Source organism: Nelumbo lutea, chromosome 4, assembly GCF_056320005.1.
Source record: "Nelumbo lutea isolate HS-2025 chromosome 4, American lotus-T2T, whole genome shotgun sequence".
In the NCBI taxonomy this organism is placed as follows: Eukaryota; Viridiplantae; Streptophyta; class Magnoliopsida; order Proteales; family Nelumbonaceae; genus Nelumbo; species Nelumbo lutea.
In genome coordinates, this window is record NC_142687.1 from 83293961 (window position 1) to 83312436 (window position 18476).

Sequence of the window (18476 nt, forward strand, 5' to 3'; positions counted from 1 at the left end):
TAAGTGTCCCAAAAGATATTTTGAAACGCAGCAGCTTCTCTTTAATTAAATGGAGTAACGAATTTGGTGGAAGCTTTACCATATCATTAAAATTCATAGAACTGCGTATTTTTCCTATTTTCCTAGGAGTTTATTGTGTCCGTCACAACATTGCTTTATCATGGTTCTCTTTAATTAAATGGAGTAATGAATTCTATGGCACTACCCCGGCGGCCGGGCACGTCATTGTAAAAGATTTAAAAACCTTTGCTTTCGTTGAGAGTCGAACTCAAGACCTCCCGCTTACTAAACGGGTGCTCTAACCAACTGAGCTACGAAAGCTACGTATCAAAGGATTTGGTTATTATTATGTCAATTGGTATATCAAATTTCTAAAACCAAGTATCAGTATCGTCTAACCATACTTGGGGCGGAGATGAAAAAATGAAAGAGGAGAAGCAAGTGTAGCTGTAAAGAAGCATACAACCAATGAGACATTGACACGAGGTAAAATGAAAGAGGAGAAGCAAGTGTAACTATTCTATCGTCCTAAATTATTTCCCCAAATGATTATGCATCTGTAGGACCATTGTAGAATTTGTTCTTATGTTTTATTTTCTTCCGTTCGTTTGAATTCTCAACGACTTTCAAAACGAAAAGGATTCTAGTGCCACTGGCACTTAATACCAATAGGATTGAAATTGGGGGCTATGCACTGGATTGCCAATGACCAGAGTTGCTTGGTGGGACACATTTTTGGCATTAAAATTTTCTAGGTATCACGTATTAGGTATGGTATGGACCAGCAACTTAGCAAGAACGCAAAATTTCAACTATCTCATTGCCATAGAACCTTGAATGACAGAATTAAAAGGAAAGAGGGACATACGGCTACAAAGAGACGCATTTCACAAAATATATCTATATATACTGCTGTTCCTTGGTCGATACTCCATACACTGGGTTTCGATGTGGGGTGCCCTCGTTTTATTAAAAGAATTGGCATGAAAGAATTAATACAAACATAAAGAATCTCATCTTCCTGGCATATGAGAGCTGGGTAAGTAAATCTCCAAAACCCTGGGAAATTTAAATCGAAAAAGCCCATCCCTTGATTTAATTAACCTAACTAATGGGGCATATAAAATGCACGCTTCACACATTGTTCCCACGGCTGTCATCTCCTTCACAACTCTCTCGCACTCCAATATATCAAGTCTCGCAACATTTATGCATCTGTGTAAAGTTGCAGGCGATGACGACAAGAAAAATATTCGATTCAAGAGTAGCATATCCACTGATCACAAAAATATCTCCTTGAGAATCAAGAGGACAAGCATGATGAAGCACATAATTACAAGCACCGTGGCACACATCACCATTCCTCCTTTTCTCTGTGTTCTCTCTGCCTGCAAATACAGAGCACATAGCACTGTTGTAATGCTGTAACCAGCAGTAAATGAACACCAAATACATAATAACTAGACTGATTGACAACAAATAAGCACCTTCTGAAGTTGTTTATACCCCTCTTCAACTGTAGCTGCAACATTCTGAATGTTATAGTCTATCCGGTCAACAATGGTACCCTGCTCACAGAAATAATTTGGATTAGCCACCCCATAGGAAAGTTTATTGACTTGATAAAGAGAGACGGAGCATCTAACCTGGTCTATCACAAGGACTGAGAGATCCTTCATTATTTGAGCAAGATCATTCACTGATTCCACAACCTGTGAATAAACTTTAGTTAACTAAAAGAATAGCACAAAATTCTACAGACCAACCAGGCCAGAGCTAGTGCAGTGTTTCCTTCTACCTGTCTGATCTCTCTCTCCCTTTCCAGTGTGAATGCCTCTCTCTTTTTTAACTTGGCCATTTGGTAATCATTAAAACCCTGAATAGAAAAAACATCCACTTAGATCTTTGAATAACTAACCTTTCTCACACAAAGAATTCTTATTCACACTGCTATTTTTATAGGCTAAAATCTTGTGAACTAAGGGTATTACTAGAGAATCACAAAGAGAAAGAGAGTACCATATCAATAAAGTCATCATCCTCTACTTTAGACTTATCATTCAAATTCATCTCCAAATCAACCCCATCTTGACCCTACACCAGAAAGGTAAATAATAATTATTAATTATTAATAGTTCATAAAATCTCATAGACACAGAAAATCCAGAAAGTGTGCAACATCTCAAATAAACAGCAAATGTCTGGTTGCTGGTAAAATTAAGACATGTGATAAAGCCCATCCATGCTTTTCATAAACAAAAGCAAGCTAGTCAAGCGCAAAGAGAATGAAGTGGAATTCTGAAGAAAACCATGAGGCGAACTGTGTGATATATATTTCAGCAAATGCCTAATTAGTAGTTCATAATTAATAGGTACCAAAAGAAGTTTTAACCAATCAGAACCCCATATGAATTTGGATGAACACTGGTTGATACTAGTTGATTGGTTACCGAACTGTTAGATACCATACTTTTTTGTATCATAGCAGGACTATATATTTTAAGAACATAATGCAGAATATCAGACCTCTAACCTGAAATGTTTTCATTTTCCTTTTTTTGTTTTTTTTTTTCGATCAATAAGTTTTCATTTTCCTTCTTTACTTGAGAACTTCTATATTCAGAGTTGTATAGTTGAAGCATGATGGACCCCATAACCTACAGATGCCCGGATCTGGTTAAAGAAAAAGCTAATTCAAACCATTCCATTTGCACAACCCAGATTTCAGAGTTCAAAAAGACAAAAAGTACACATGGGTTAGTACCACAGACTTGGGTTAACCTGTCTATAGCTCCAAACTAACCACTGACCTGTTTGCCTGTCAAAAAGAAAATTATTTCTTAATATAAAATAAGAGACCCAACCTCACCTCTTTTTGCTGCCGAAGGTGTTTCAAATAAGCTGATTGTTTCTTCCGAAGCTCCACTGAGAGGTTCTGGAGGTCAGTTGCAAGAAAACGCTGTAGGAAAAACATTAACTTGTGATCACTATCCACCAGAGAAAACCAGATAAAAAGCAAGTTAACTCCAAAAGGATGCTATTTCTTTCTTTAATGAATCTAATTTATTTACCCAGGAGAAATCACAAATGTTAGTTAAGTTAAACAAACAGAGTATATAATTAAAAAACATAGAGTAAATAATTAAAAAAAAGGACAACATCATGGAAAAGGTACTAAAAAACTCTTCAAGGAACAATTCCTTCTTGATATGTTTTCCATTTTTTTATCAGAACGGTAACATGTTTTCCATTTATTAGCAAATTTCTGACCAAGTAATGATCCCAATAAAAGGAACAATGCATTACAGTAATCACAGAAAAACATGAAAGTGCTAGATCAAAAATTCCCAGCACAAAATGCAATGACCATCACTCTAATAGTAATACCTGTACATTTTTTCTAACATTTGAATCCTCAGAAGGACCACTTGCAGAAAGTTTAAGCAATCTCTTCTCAGACCGCTTCAATAAATCTGTTATCTCTTGTGTAAGAACTTCAATCATTTGTTGATCTTCTTTTCCATCTCCAAAGGATGGCATTAAAGCTTTTGCATGGGCCTTGACTAACTCGGCCATTTTTGTCCTTGCACATTGCATATTTGCAGTTATTTCTTCAGAAACATCCACCCAAGCTGGAGGTAGACCAATTGTAAGTGCATCCCTACTGCAGTAAGTAAAGAAAACTTGGTTTTTAGGGTTGTAACATGATGAATACTGACAAAAAACATTCATAAAAATGAATGGAGATATGAAAAAATTATGAATTATGAAATAAAAGATCCTTCAGCCCCATATATTGTGCATTTATTGAATCTTTTGTGCATGGTAAGCATTTAATTAAATCCTTCTAAGCAAGATAAAGGCAAGAAAGAGGACCCCTCTTTCCGTAGTCTAAAGCTTACTGCCAGAAGTGGGCTGTGGTGTTGGAACATGTTTAGCCCTTATGTTCCTACCATCTCATCTGCGTCCTGTATTATGAACACAACATTCTTGGATCTAAATAGGGAGGGCTAAAATGGTATTCATTCATACAATCCGAATTCAAATCCGAACCAATTAAAGGAGATATGAATTCAATCTATTTATAATTGGATTGAATATGGATTCACCCCAACACAACCTGACCCAATAAGATTTATATATACCTACATAAAATTAATATGCATCTCTCAGTAAAGTTGGTCTGAATTTTTTTATCAAAAAGGTAACTTGGGTTAAAACAAGAAAAAAGAAATCAGGTATTTACAGTATGCCAAGCACTCCAAACAAAGAGATGAAGACCCAATAATAGTAACTTTTTTTAGATTAGTAACAAAACATTTTATTATATTAAAAGAGGATAATTTAATAGATACAATTACCAGCTCCATAGAGCTGGCCCCATCCTCAATTGCTCCCTTTTAACCAAACCATTTGCAGATCTTCTAGCTCATCTAAAGCTGACCCCAACCTCCCTTGCTAACCATCTAACTTCCCCCATAGCTTGTCTGTGACAAAGTTAGTCTGAATGTTGTATGTTTACTAAAGAGACATACATTACTTCATAGTTCATAGAAGTCTGCCACTTTGGTCCCCGAACTTTAAAATGCGACAATTCAGTACCTGAACTTTCAAAACTTGTCAATCCAATACCTGCCGTTAATCAACCTGTTAACCGGCCATTAAGTGGCATTTGAAAAGACACAAATGCCCTTGGAATGTCATCTAATTCCATTTACCAACCATCCAAACATTGACAAAAACTGAACAGTCCCAAATCTTTGCCTCTTCTATTCAATAAAGTTGACGTCTCAGTTAGTGACCCCAACTTTCCTGAATTGAAGAGGCAAGGGTTTGGGACTGTTCATTTTTTATCAGCATTTGGATGGTTGATAAAGAAAAACCGATGACACTCAAAGGGCATTTGTGTCTTTTCAAGTGCCACTTAATGGCTGGAAAACAGACTGATTAACGGTAGGTACTAAATTGACATGTTTTGAAAGTTCGGGTACTAAATTGTCACGTTTTAATAGAGGTGTAAAGTGGGTCGTACCGGGCCCATGGGCGGCTTGTGCAAAGTGCGGGCCGTGCCGCCCTCCCCGGTGAAAATTTTGGGGGTTGGCCCGACACGGCCCAGGCCCATGCCGTGCCCGTGTCGTGCCGTGGGCCAAGTCTTGGACCAAGTCAGGCCGTGCATCGGGCCAAGGCCATTTATTTAAAAAAATTGACAAAAAACTTAAAATTTTAATTTTATATGAATTTTGTGTATACAATTGCTTATATATAATTAAATAAATTAGTATAATAAAATTAAAAAAAATTATTTATTTTATTAATATATTATATACTATATATTATTATATAATTATAATTTATATAATATATATAAATAATATATATGGTTGGTTTCGGGCCGTGTCTAGGGCCGGACTGGGCCGGGCTGCGGGCTGGGTCGTGCCAACCCACGGGCCACGGGCGGCACAGCCCACTCAGTCGTGCCATGATGTGCTGGATTATGGACCTAAAACCCCAAGCCCAGCATGGCCCACATGATCGTGTCGGGCCTAGCACGGCCCGCAGACCAAGTTCGTGCCGGGTTGTGCCAGGTCGCGAGCAGCACAGCCTGATTTACACCTCTACATTTTAAAGTTCAGGACCAAAGTGGCACTAGGCCCAAAGTACAGGGTACTAATCGGGACTTTTCCCTAATAAAAAAGAATGACCAAGGCCCATCCAACCCAATATCTCTACAATTTTCTGATTCATAATTGCCTTTTTTTTATCAATAACAGAACCATTTTCATTAATTGAGAAGGGGAAAAATGGGTACAAGAACAACAAGGGGAGAGATAAACTCTCTTAGCCCTCCCCAAAGAAAGAAACTATTACAAAACAGCCCAAAACAAACTATCCCTTCCCACCCCTTGTTTAGCAAGAGTGTCTTCACCCAATGATAAGCAATCTCAAAACATTTCATTTTTCAAAAATATAGAACCACCATCTTTCCTCCTCTTCACCTTGGAGCCACTCAACCACAAGCTTCAAATCACCCTCAATGATAAGCTTCCTAATATTCTGCTCTCTAGCCCTTTGAACACCTTCCACCACCGCCATAATCTCCGCTCTCAAAGAACCACCAATTCCAATCGGTCCAAAATAAATAGTAATGATCTTTCCTTCCTCATCTCTAAAGGCATTCCGAATGGACCCGGATTACCTTCATTGCTACCGTCGAAATTAAGCTTGACAAAACCTCAGGATGGGGGGGACCCTAAGAGGAGAATAACCAACCACCTCCCTCCATTTTCTCAATAAATCATCCACAACAATATTCTTGAAGAGATCCAATGTCTTCACCCAATGGACAATTCTAATAAGAATGGCTTCAACAATAGTGTCTTTGCTTCTTACTTTGTCAAGAAAGGCTCTAGGATTCCTTTCTTTCCAAGTTGTCCAACAAACCGCTGCTCTCGTGCATTTCAATAATCTTCTACCCCTCCTCTTTGGCCAACTGAAGAAAGTAGAGGCGAACAAACTATGTACATTTGATGGAGGGTTCCACCTGCACCGAAACAAAGAAAGGGACCATTCCCAAATTGAAGAAGAAAGAAGGCAAGAGATTAGCAAGTGAAAGCAATGCTCGCCATTAACCTTACAAAGAGAACACCAATGAGGGGAAGACACCAATTAGGTCTTTTCCTTTGCATTAATTCACAAGTATCAATTCTCTCTAAATAAACTTCCCAGCAAAAACAACCCACCCCATGCGGAATGGGTTTGCTCCAAACCTCCTTCACTGGAAAGAACAAACCTTCACTATCTCTTGGTTGTATAAGGGAAGGGAAAAAAGAGGCACAAGAGAAAGAGCGGGAAGGGGGCAAAGTCCATATCCTCTTATTCTTTCTTGAAACATCCAAGCATACCCCTTCAAGGTTTTGAAGCAAGCCAATAAAACTTGTAATTTCATACTCACGTACACCCCTTCTAAATCCCAAGTCCCAAACAACACCATAACTAGAAGTAGAAGGGACCACAAAAGAAGAAAGGGGTTCCTCCCTACGATTTGATAAGGCATAAAGTGAGGGGAAATGACTTTAAAAGTAAATTGCCCACCCAAACATGATCCCAAAACTTTATCAAAGTTCCAAATTCAGGGCTATATCTAATAATGACAAAGGAAAGAAGGGAGGAAATCACAAATGGACTTCCAAGGAGAAGCTCTTCTAGCCATAACTGAAGTGCCAGAGTTCCATCCGTTAGCCGCAAGCCCATGTATAATGATCACCTTTGCCCATAACTTGTCTCTATCACGAAGGAATCTCCACAACCATTTTCCTAACAATGTCGTATTCCTCTCTTGTATACTTCTGAGACCTAATCCTCCATACTTCTTGCTTCTACACACCACTTCCCAACTCACTCTATGATCCTTCTTCTCCTCCCCAGGCTCCCATAAAAAATCCCTCATCATCTTCTCTAGCCTCTTATAAACCCCATCTGGAATCCTAAAAACGAACAGAAAAAACATTGGCAAATTGGCAAGTGTGGATTCAATCAAAGTGATTCTACCACCATGGGACAAATAATTGCTCTTCCACGAGGTCAATCTCTAAGTGAAGCGGTCAATTACAGGGTTCCAAAGGTTGCCACTCCTAGGATTATCCCCCGATGGTAACCCCAAATAAGGCATAGGCCATTAACCAACAAAACAACCGAGGACTCCTACAAATCTAGTAATCTCCCCATCCTCCATATTCAATCCCACAATGCAGCTCTTCTCAAAGTTAATTTTCATGTTGGACAACCTTTCATATAGTAACACAACCATCTTCAAATTTCTCACCCATCTAATGTCATCCTTTTCACAAAAAAGGATGGTGTCATCAACAAATTGTAGGTGAGTAATAGGAACCCCATCTCTTCCCACCCACCAACCCCTAATTAGTCTTCTAGAATCAGCCCTTTCTACGAGTCTCCCAAAGACATCTACAACCAAAGTAATGAGAAACGAGGAGAGTGGGTCCCCTTGCCAGATCCCTCTGATGGTTGGGAAATGATCCACCATTGTTCCATTGACCAATATTGAATAATGACAAGTCCTAACACATCCCAATATCCATTTGCACCATCTATTGCCAAAGCCAAAACCTTTCATTACCTCCAACAAGAAGCCCCAATCAACTAAATCATATGCCTTTTCTAGATCCAACTTACAAACAAACCTTTCTTCCCAACCATCTTCATTTCCTCCACACTTTTATTGGCAATTAGAATTTGAGCAATTATTTGTCTATCCTTAACAAAGGCTCCTTGAGACTGTGAAATTATGGAAGGTAGCACTACCTTAATCCTTCAAGAAAACGCACTTTAGCAATGATCTTGTACAGGCTATTTACCAAGTTGATTGGCCTAAGTCCTTGGAGTGCAAGGCCTCCTCTTTCTTAGGAACCAGAGCAATGATAATAGAATTGAGGCTTGAATTTATCACCTCCCCTCTCAAAGAATTCATCAAACATCTTTGTAATGTCATGTTCTAAAAATTCCCAACAATCTTGGTAAAATGCCATAGTAAACCATCTGGACAAGGGGCCTTAGCTCTATCCATAGAGAAGATTCCTTAATTTCATCCATAGCAAATCTTCTTTCCAACCACCCTTTTGACTCCTCCAACTTAGGCCAATCCAAATTATATCCTCCAAAAGCTTTCTAAATATGGATTTAAAACGGCCCACAAAAGCCTAGGCTCTCATTGTGTTGAATGATAATAACCCCATCAATCACCAATTTTGACACAAAACTATTTCTTCTCCTTCCATTTGCCAAGGCATGAAAACAACTAGTATTTCTATCCCCCTCTTTCAGCCACTTGTTCCTTGATTTTTGCCTCCAACTAATTTCCTTTTTGAATAAAATATCCTCCAATTCCTTCCTCAGCATCAATCTCTCATTCCTATCATCTCTCAATTTTGTCTATTAAGTGCTGCTTTTTCTCTCTTCTAATTTTCCAAATTCTTGAATGTTCCACTCTTTGATTTTACCTTTCAGCTTCCGATGAAACTTCATCCCTTCCCACTTCACCTTTGGATTGCTTTCCTCCCACCACACCTTGATCTTGTCAATAAAGCCGCTAGAGCAAAGCCACATATTTTCAAGCCCCCTAAGTCCTCCTCCGATAAAGAAATTGGCCAATGGTCCAATGTCACTCTTGGCAAAGATCTAGAAACAAGACTGATAAAAAAAAAAAAAATCGATATAGAAACAAGACCACTCTAGTGATTCTCCCAGTCAACTGTGAAATTGCTATAAGCAAGAGGAAGTTCCTTAAGCCCAAAAGCGTCAATGAAAGAATTGAACAACCTCATACTCAAATTAATTCTCCTTCTCAGATTATTGGTCTCTTCCAAAAATCTTATTACATTAAAGTCCCCTCCCACGCACTAAGGTCCATCCCACAATTCTTCCCACAGCTTACTTCTTTCTTGATACCCATTAGGTCCATGAACATTTGTCAAAACCCATTCAAAACCATCTAATACTTGCCTAAATTTGATAAAAACTGTGAATTTACCCAACAGCTCTTCAATTCCAATTAAGGAGTCACCATTCCATAATGTCACCATAGTTGTCAAGGCGACACCTAGGCGACAAGGTGCCGTTGGAGGCTCGCCTCGCCTAATTGCCAAGCAGTTTTCCATAGTGTGTTAGACAAAACTTTTATATTCTTAACTTTTTGAGGTTATAATTATAAAATAGACATTTTTAAACTAAAATATTCATTTTGTGTGTTTATATATTAATTTCTTTTTATTATCTTCTTATTTGTTAGGGTTTAATCAACACAAACATTGCTAAATGCTGTATTGAACCCTGAAAGACTTCAAAACCTGAACCAATAAATAAGAAAGAACTTAAAATGTTGTCTAACCAACACATTTACTTCCTTTTCTTTACTAATTTTGTGTGTCTATACCATATACCAATTTTCTTCTTCCACCTTTTCTTTTTTTCTTTTCCTATAACAGAAATAGGGGTTAAGCCCTTATATTTTTTGAAACTTCTTTTCTTTCTTCTTCTTTTCTCATGAAAATTATGGATAATTATTAAGGAAATATGATTATGGAACCTAGGGAACTACCCTAGGATACATATTTTTACTTGAAAAAATCCATCTTGTCGCCTAGCCTCGCCTTGACGCCTTGAAAACTATGAATGTCACAATACTGCCTAAGGCTCCCCATGAAGAGGACATTGCCCACTTAATCCCTTGAGCTCTCCAAACACTCCTGGCCCATTATCAAAATCCACCAGCTTTGATTCCTGAATTAAAACGATATCAAGCTTCTCCTTCTTAAGGACCACTCTTATGATGGATCTTTTCCTTGCCCTCCTTAAACCTCTAATATTCCAGCTTACAATTTTTCATTCCTTCAACCACCAAACAAACCTTTCTTCCTGGTCCTACTTAAAGCCTCTAGCTCTCCCTTTTCTCCCACTGAATTCCTTGTCCCCTTCAATATCTCTTTTCAACCTTTCTGCTTCACTCAGCTTCCTTTTTCTTTGCTTTGACACCTTCCTTAATCTTTCTTAAGTAAGCGTTCATATCTATTGATTCTAGTATTGTACACCCCAACTCTTCTACAAAATCGGCCACCGACTCACCCAACCCAGATCCTTTCTTTTTCCTTTCCATCTCCTCAAGTTCTCCCCCAGAATTCAAATTAAAGATCTCATCCTTTCTTCCACTCTCACCCTCCTCATAGTACTCACACATTCTCCAATTCTTTCCTCTTTAAGTCCTCAAAAAAAGTCTTAATCATTTCCCAAATTTTCCTACCCCTCACTTCCTCTACCTCATCTCTCACCAACTCTACCTTCCATTACCCCATTACGGCTAGCGGAACATGGGCTGAACTGGGACCTGGAACATTAGTATTAACAATGGAAGTGACACCAACACCTGGCACCTTGTGAGGGGAGGAAACAGCTTCACAAGAGAAATGATCTGACTTTCCAAGTTCCGGAATTTCAACCACACCATCCACCCTAGCTTGGGTTCCCACTGGAAGGTTTCCAACTAGAGAATTGTTACTCTGCATACTTCCAAGACTCTGTCATCTATCCCCATCTCGATCCCCCTTATTTAGTCTTTGGTAATCCTCAATTGTTCCCTTACAAGCACCCTGCATCAACAAATGGATCCAAAGCTGATACCATCTCCACTCACTACCGCTGGATCCAAAGCTGAGGTCTTCTTGGGACTGTTAATTTCCCCAATGAAAAGAATATTAGTATTTAGAGAATCATCAACAATCTCGTGTTGCTCCTCTCCCCTCCACTATCTTCCAGAGATAGAATCCCAGTTTCTGGGTCACCCTCATCCTCCGACTGTGCGAATTTCTCCCAGCCATTGTCAACGTCGTCAGCATGCTCCGCCCTACATCTTGAGTAACGAGGGTTGGGGCGATCCACTACCAACTGGTTGGAGCGTCCTTGTGAAGCTTCTGCTCTTGTAACCCATTACATGTTATTCTTCTCGCAGTTACCTAGCTTCGGTACACCGATGACCATGATTTGGGATGATGATAGGCCCAACTTATCATCCTTAGTCTATTTGTTTTTGGACTCCAAACGAACCTCCCATGAAAGTGCCTTATTAGCCAACTCATTCAAATTTTTCAACGAGTTGCTAATACTCACTTGGCCCCTCCTACCTAGCTCCGAGTTAACACCCATCTTGTCCGCAGTCCAGTCCCTTAATCTCCTTCATTCGATCCAAACCCTTAATCGGGTTTGACGTGGCTCCAATCCTTGCAATTTCCGCATAAGAGAAATGCCCCACCTCCATCCTTAAACCATCAGGTTTGTTTGACGTTAATTCTCCCATGCGACCCTTGTTCTTTTCTTCCCCCCATCACCTGACTGTTCGCCTCCCCCCCCCCCCCCAATCCTTCACATAACAAAGCCTTCTCACCAGCCACTCTATCAATGCCATGCATACCAGCACTTGCTAGGTTGGCATCGTCTTCAACCTCTCATCATATGCTCCACAACAATGCTTCAGGTCCTGTTATAATCCACACCTGAAACCAAGCACCATGAGCAGCAACTTCGATGATTCTTGGAACGAGCTCAAGTCTCACCCCTGCAATCGATAACTGCACCACTTGAAGGTTCTGCACATCTGTTTCTAGTAGAACCGCACCCAAGGATCTGGCAATCTTTTCAAGGCAAGACAATTTTCAGAGATTAATTGGTAAACCATGAAGGGTGATTTCAAAAGCTCCATCGCCTAAATCCTTCCTATTACAAGATGGGAACCAATCTTCAATCAGAACTATGTCGGAGTCAATCTCCACCATATAGAAATCAATCTCCCTATCCCCAGTGTCCAGTAAAGTTTTTTTTTTAAATCAAAAGGGAAAATGAGAACTCCATCGGCCACTGCCATTTTGGATTTGATCTTGTTCAAGATGGTCACCCAATTGTAACTTCCTTTGCCACCTTAATAATCCGACGCTTCCCCAATTGAATTCCAATAGTAATCTTTGCAGCATAACCGAACTACATACTGTAACCTCTTGTTGCTCATCCCGACAAAGCACCTCTTCCACGACCTCATTTTGCTTATCTTGACACATTGCAATTTCTGTTTCTAATTCAAATTCACCTTTCTCATTCAAAACGACATGGGGCACCACCTAATTACCTTTTATTTCTTTGTTAGCTTCCGATTCTTTGTTCACAAGGAGACCTTGAAGATTCTGTGTGAACTGTGAACCTCTTCCACCCCATACCTTGTTTTCCTTCAGGAATACACACCATCTGTTTTTTGTTTTGCCCGAAGAATCTCACCACCACAAAGAACCATCCATTCTGGTTGCACTTTAATTCCACTTGATAACTTCTTCTTGGCCTTTCCAAAGAACACTTCCATCCTTCTTTCTTGACTAAAAAGAGAACCCCATCCAAGAAGCCTTTCAGCCAACGTGTGGCTTCTACCATCAAGAAAACAGTTGCTTTCCCTTCCTCTCTGAGTTTTAGAGTCGTTTGTGCTTTACTCTTACCTTCTTCGAGCAAAAAAATTGTGGCTCCAATCTTCAGTTCAACTCTCCATCTTGCGACTGGTGAGAAGGACCCTTCATTTTGACTCCCCATTCCCTTGACTCCTACATACCTAGTTCTCCAATTGATTTTGCCAACCCGAGTAGCTCCTCTCTTCCTCTCTTCGAAATATACACCTTTAAATACCTTTAAAAAGGGGATTTCTGGTTCATAGTTGTCATACAAGTGTTGCGACCAACATTGGGTAATGGCCTTTCTAATTGTCATACAAATGCTCTAATGAATCTAAAGGGTCACAGAAGATTGGAAGCTTTCAAGGAATATATCCTATAAGGTTGGTAAGGAGATTAAGTCCTCTTTTTGGAGAAAAAATGGTGCAGTTATCCTCTAACAATGGCATTCCCTCTCTTGTATAATCTGGCAGTATCTAAGGCAACCTTGATTTTGGAAAGCTAATAAGTGATTGGCAGTGAAGCCATTTTATCACTTCAACTTCATTGTCATCTCAATGATTGGAGGCTTACAGGTTACTGGAACTTCTGAATTGCATTCAGCAGATCAATATTGACCCATCTTGGGCAGAAAGAAGAGTAATGGAATCTAATACCAGTGAAGTCTTTACAGTTAAGTCTTGCTATCATACTCTCATATCTAGGGAAGCAACACCATTCTCATGTTAATGGATCCAGGCTCCCAACATATCCATTAAGTATGCTTCTTCATGTGAAAAGTGCACCTAGACAAAATATTCACCATTGACCATCTACCTTGAGGGGGAGATTATCAAAATGAATGCACCATTTCTCACACTCAAGAGGAGTCCATGGGTCATCTACTCATCTTCTCTTCCATTGTCCATATTCCTACAAAATATGGTGGCACCATATGAACCTTTTTGGTTGTAAATGGGTACTGTATGCCAAGCATAAGGTTTCTTATCCAAGTCTTCCTAATAAATTCGTCTCATTTTTGTCAGGGGTTACACAAGTGATAGTCAGGACATCCGCCAGATACATTAAATTTGTGTCTTCTTTATCTCATCAATCATATTAGTTGTAAATCATGTGCATCCCATCCTTCCAAATGTATGAAAATGAAATGGCCAAAAAAATAAATTTTATATTTTTTTTATCAATCAAAAGTAAATTTTATATTCTATTTGAGGAATTGATACAAAGGTCAGAACCTTATTAAATAACCACGACTTAAATGTTCTGGAGAGCACCATCACGTTTATACCAGGTTTATGGAAAGCCAACTTGCACCTATAGCTCATCCTGAATTAAATTCCCAAGAATCTCAAAATTTTACTTTGATTTTGGAACTAAGGTGAGGAGGCTGAAGCGATTAAGTACATGAAATTTCTCCACCACAATAACAGGGTTCAGGCATTAAGCCAATACATCTTACACGTAACAAGTTATGTTCTTTTGAAAGCGCCGTATTAGTATATGCAAAAGCAATTAGGGGAAAAGGTTGGATTCTTTTGTCCATTTAATTTTCCCATAAACATCTCTTCTTGCAAACTTGTAAAATGAAACGTTCAAGTCTTTGCCACGGAAGACTATATAGCAAACAACAGAGCTAAGTTTTTTTTTTCGCAGGGATTCTGATGTCCAATGTCCACATCAAGCAAAAGCACCTGGTAATACTACAGCAACCGTTCCCTAACACCAAACTACCCAAAAAAAATAAACAATTTCTCGAAAATGACACTCCGAGGGTAAATATTCCAACCAATACCACCACCAACATAAACGTCATTAACCATTTGAGGGTCCAATACCAGAATTAGCAGAGAAGTTCGAGAAAAAAAAAAACGTATAACAGTGTTGCAATCTGAAGATTTCCAAATTAGAGTTACGTTGACTAGAGAAAAAATCGAAATTAGGGTTTCTAAATATTAGAGACAAAAGCAGGGCAAGTCGTACCTGGAACTTCCTGGATCCTCGGTACTGAGTGGAGTATAAGACCGATTAGGATGCAGAAGCGAAGTGCTGACTAATTCAATCACAGGACCACCCGAAGAAGAAGAAGAAGAGATCGAAGAAGCACGGACGCTCTTCAGGGCATCTCTATGCTTTTTAAACAGAAGAGTTCGATTTCTTGTCGCCATGAGAAGCTAATAATCCTAAGAGAGAATTCGCATCACTATATTAAGGATCGAAACGGAGACTGTGAATTCGGCTTTATCATATTCGACGGAGTGACAGAAGCGAATGATGGAAAAAGAACATAAGCGATAGGCTTAAATAGGAAGATCGAGGGATATGTGAAATGAAGGTCTCGAGAAGGATGAGAGACGAGGAGGAGGTGGTGGTGGTGGTGGTGGTGGTGGTGGAGATCCGACGTTGAGTGATTCTTTGCACATACATCCTCGTACTACACCGCCTCCTTTGAACTTTCTACTTCTTCCGACAGTGCTATGACCCTCGCGTTGCCAAGCAGCCAGGAAAAGCAATATTAAAATGCGCCAATGAGGTTGAAACGCTTAAACTGCGCTAAACTCAGACTTACGTGGAAAATGGAAATAATAAATTTTCTCAACGATAATTCGTAATTCAGAGAAAATTCGGATTTCTTCTTCACGAAAACTGTACTCAGACTCGCAACTCTACATCGATATACAATTAATTGCCTAGATGTCCCAAATGCACGGATGCCAAGCATTCGAATTCAGTACTCAAAAAACCGTCGTCATAAGTCCGTCAAAAAAACCGTCAATAATATTATCTGGAATTTTTTAACATAAAATTTATTCTTTTGTATTTAAATTTTTTGATAAAAAGTAAGGCAAATAGAAAATAGGATAATTGGTTATTGAAATTAGGAAAAATTTCTGATAAGTACCCTTACTTTGGCTCAAGTGTCAATTTAGAACCCCAACTTTAAAATGTAAAAATTTAGTATCCAAACTTTTAAAATACAACAATCTGGTATTTAAAGGTATTTAAAGTTAGTAAACCATCAATTATGTGACCTTATGTCTAAGACATTTGAAAATATTAAAATTAACTTTGAAAATAAAACAGAGTTCCAAACCATCATTTCATGATGAAAACCCAATCACGGTAAGATCACAAGCCCTCTCCTCACTCATCAGACTCGGTGACTCGGTGAGAACGATGCTACCGGACTTCGAATCGACAATTCACGAAGATCCATCGAAACCCTCTATTCCTGGTGGTGGACTACACCCTCTTACTCGATACGTATGAATTACTTGAGCTTATTGGTCTATTACAGTGGAAGTCTTTCCGATATCATTGCCAATGGACCTACGCCGATGCAATCTCCACTTCTAGAGTCTTACTACTCGAGCCCAAGCTGGGTGGATAACCAGTCATCAGCAATTTCCGTCCGATTGGTATGGATCATACTGGTCGTCCTTTGCAAACTCGATGGAAAGGCCGAGTTGTACAAGAATGTCTCTCTATCATATCTCTTCCTGTCCAACAATCTCCAATACGTTGTGTCAAAGGTACGTGCGTCGAATCTTCGATACCTCCTCGGGGAGGTTAGGGGATTACATAACTCAATCCGAATGTGTTCCGCATCTTTTCTTCTCCATTCGAAATTCGAACCAATTTCTTCATCAAAAAGATGTGTTCCACATCTTTTATTCTCACTCATCAGAGTACCAAAACGTTTGACGCTCTACGCCATGAACGCGGGATCCTTTCTCCTCTCGTCTGCTCCCGACCTCTCATCCTCGTAGACTCGCAAGAATTCCAGTGTTCGTATGATTTCTCGGAAGACTGCCTACTCTCATTTGAAAACTGAATCCCATGTTCGATTTCTTTGTCTCAAGCAACACCATGGCTTTCGTGTTTCCTAGAGAAACTCATGTGCATTGGAAGGATCTGGTTGGAAAGACATTGGTAGTCTTGGCTGATGTCAAATCGGAGCCCTACGATGTTACCAACCCGGTGCCGGAGTTGGATAAGTTTCCGGATGGTTTCGGCCAGGTTGTTATAGCTGAGGACAATTTAGAGTCTTTAGACGAGGGGCTTCCTTGGTGGGAGCAGTTTCCCAAGCATTGGGTCATCGTAATTCTATGTTTCTCTGCTTTCCTGTTTTACAATATGGATAGAGTAAGCTTCTCTTTATTCCCTCCATTACTTTGCTTGTGAGGAGTAGGACTATTTCTTAATTGTATAGAAATCAACATTTGATGCTTGATGCAAGCTTGTTATATGGAGATTGCGCCATTTAATTATCGTGTTGAAGTTACAATTTGTTGGTACTTGAGTGTTTGCCTGCTTGGACCTTTCTTTCTCCATTCCAATGTACAGTCCCTTTTGTTAATGTTTTTCAAACCTAAAACTGACTGTATGTCAAGTAACTTGAATTGTGGAAGACTTTGATTACGTTGGGAGCGTTCTTCCATTTTTTTGGTTCTGAGAGGTTAAGTTATATACTTAATTATTCAAGATATCACAGGTTGATCATCGGTGCATTCAAACTCTAGTTTTGCTAAGCTCTTCAGCTTGCTTAATTGACGCATTTGCTTGACATCACCGGCGTGAGGGAGCTGGTTTTCAGAATCTCAATAACTGCAAGTGTGAATAGTGGTTCCAACTTGCATTGGTTGAAATAGTTGATGGGGTCATTTTCATAATTTCAATCAAGAATTCATGCATTACTCGAAATAGCTAAGGGGTATTCAGGTCTTTTTGTCTTCTAATTGACGATGAGTTAACGTCAAGTACTAAAATGTCGCAAAATGAAAGTTCGGATACTAGATTGTGGCATTTTAAAGTTCGGGTACTAAATTGGCACTTGGCCTAAAGTATAGGGTACCTATCGGGAATTTTCCCTTGATATTAAATAAGTTGAAAATAGGTAATTTGGTCCCTTGAAAATAGTGTTTTCATGTAGGTGGTGGTAAGAAGTTAAATCATTTAAAGTCAAATGGGACAATCCATATTGCCACGATTAAAAAAATTGGGAATATTTTTAATATACATATTAAACAATAATAAGTATGATAAATAAGAAATGTTTTATTAATGATGGAAATGGAATGTAAAATTTAAAACCAATTAGAAATAAAAATATTTTTCTATTCTTTCTCATTAATTCATACATTTAAGATATATTTTTCTCATCATTAAATATTTTGAAAAGTAATTTGAAAACAAAAACATTTTCTTCCCTTTCAGCGGTAGGCAAACATTTTATTCGACCATTTGGGGTCAAATGAATTAATAAATAATGTCATAATTAAATAATAAAAATTAAAATAAATAAGTATAAAATGTAAGAAGTATTTTTATTAATGATGAAAATAGAATGCCAAATTTAAAATCTACCTAGAAATGAAATGATGTCATAGTCAACTAATAAAATTTTAAAAAATAGAAAATACAAAGAATCACAAAAATAAGAAAAAGGAAAAAATTTGGGTGCATATCTAATGTTATATATTTATA

General features: G+C 38.7%; 1 protein-coding gene and 1 non-coding gene across 3 annotated transcripts; both read right to left on the reverse strand.

Moving 5' to 3' along the window:
* Window positions 1-247: 247 nt before the first annotated feature.
* TRNAT-AGU (transfer RNA threonine (anticodon AGU)) lies at window positions 248-321 on the reverse strand. Its single transcript has one exon. It is a non-coding gene; the product is annotated as a tRNA-Thr (tRNA).
* Window positions 322-885: 564 nt separating this feature from the next.
* Window positions 886-15516, reverse strand: LOC148861392 (syntaxin-43-like). 2 transcript variants are annotated; one of them, XM_088941546.1, is made up of 8 exons: window positions 14973-15516; window positions 3388-3664; window positions 2870-2959; window positions 2020-2094; window positions 1799-1876; window positions 1647-1712; window positions 1488-1568; window positions 886-1388 (listed from the first exon to the last, which is right to left on the reverse strand). In XM_088941546.1, exons 1-8 carry the CDS (start codon window positions 15155-15157, stop codon window positions 1281-1283), a joined length of 960 nt encoding a protein of 319 aa, XP_088797672.1. In that variant the 5' UTR covers window positions 15158-15516; the 3' UTR covers window positions 886-1280. The 2 variants fall into 2 exon arrangements, with proteins under 2 accessions (XP_088797672.1, XP_088797673.1); XM_088941547.1 differs by having other exon boundaries at window positions 886-1411.
* Window positions 15517-18476: the final 2960 nt, after the last annotated feature.

Excerpts from the sequence above, each read along its gene's own strand:
- LOC148861392 (XM_088941546.1), bottom strand. The coding sequence starts at position 15,157 with ATGGCGACAAGAAATCGAACTCTTCTGTTTAAAAAGCATAGAGATGCC. Across the intron at positions 1,877-2,019 it reads ATGATGACTTTATTGATATG|GGTTTTAATGATTACCAAAT; the intron begins GTACTCTCTTTC and ends TTTTCTATTCAG. Across the intron at positions 1,389-1,487 it reads GGTATAAACAACTTCAGAAG|GCAGAGAGAACACAGAGAAA; the intron begins GTGCTTATTTGT and ends CTGTATTTGCAG.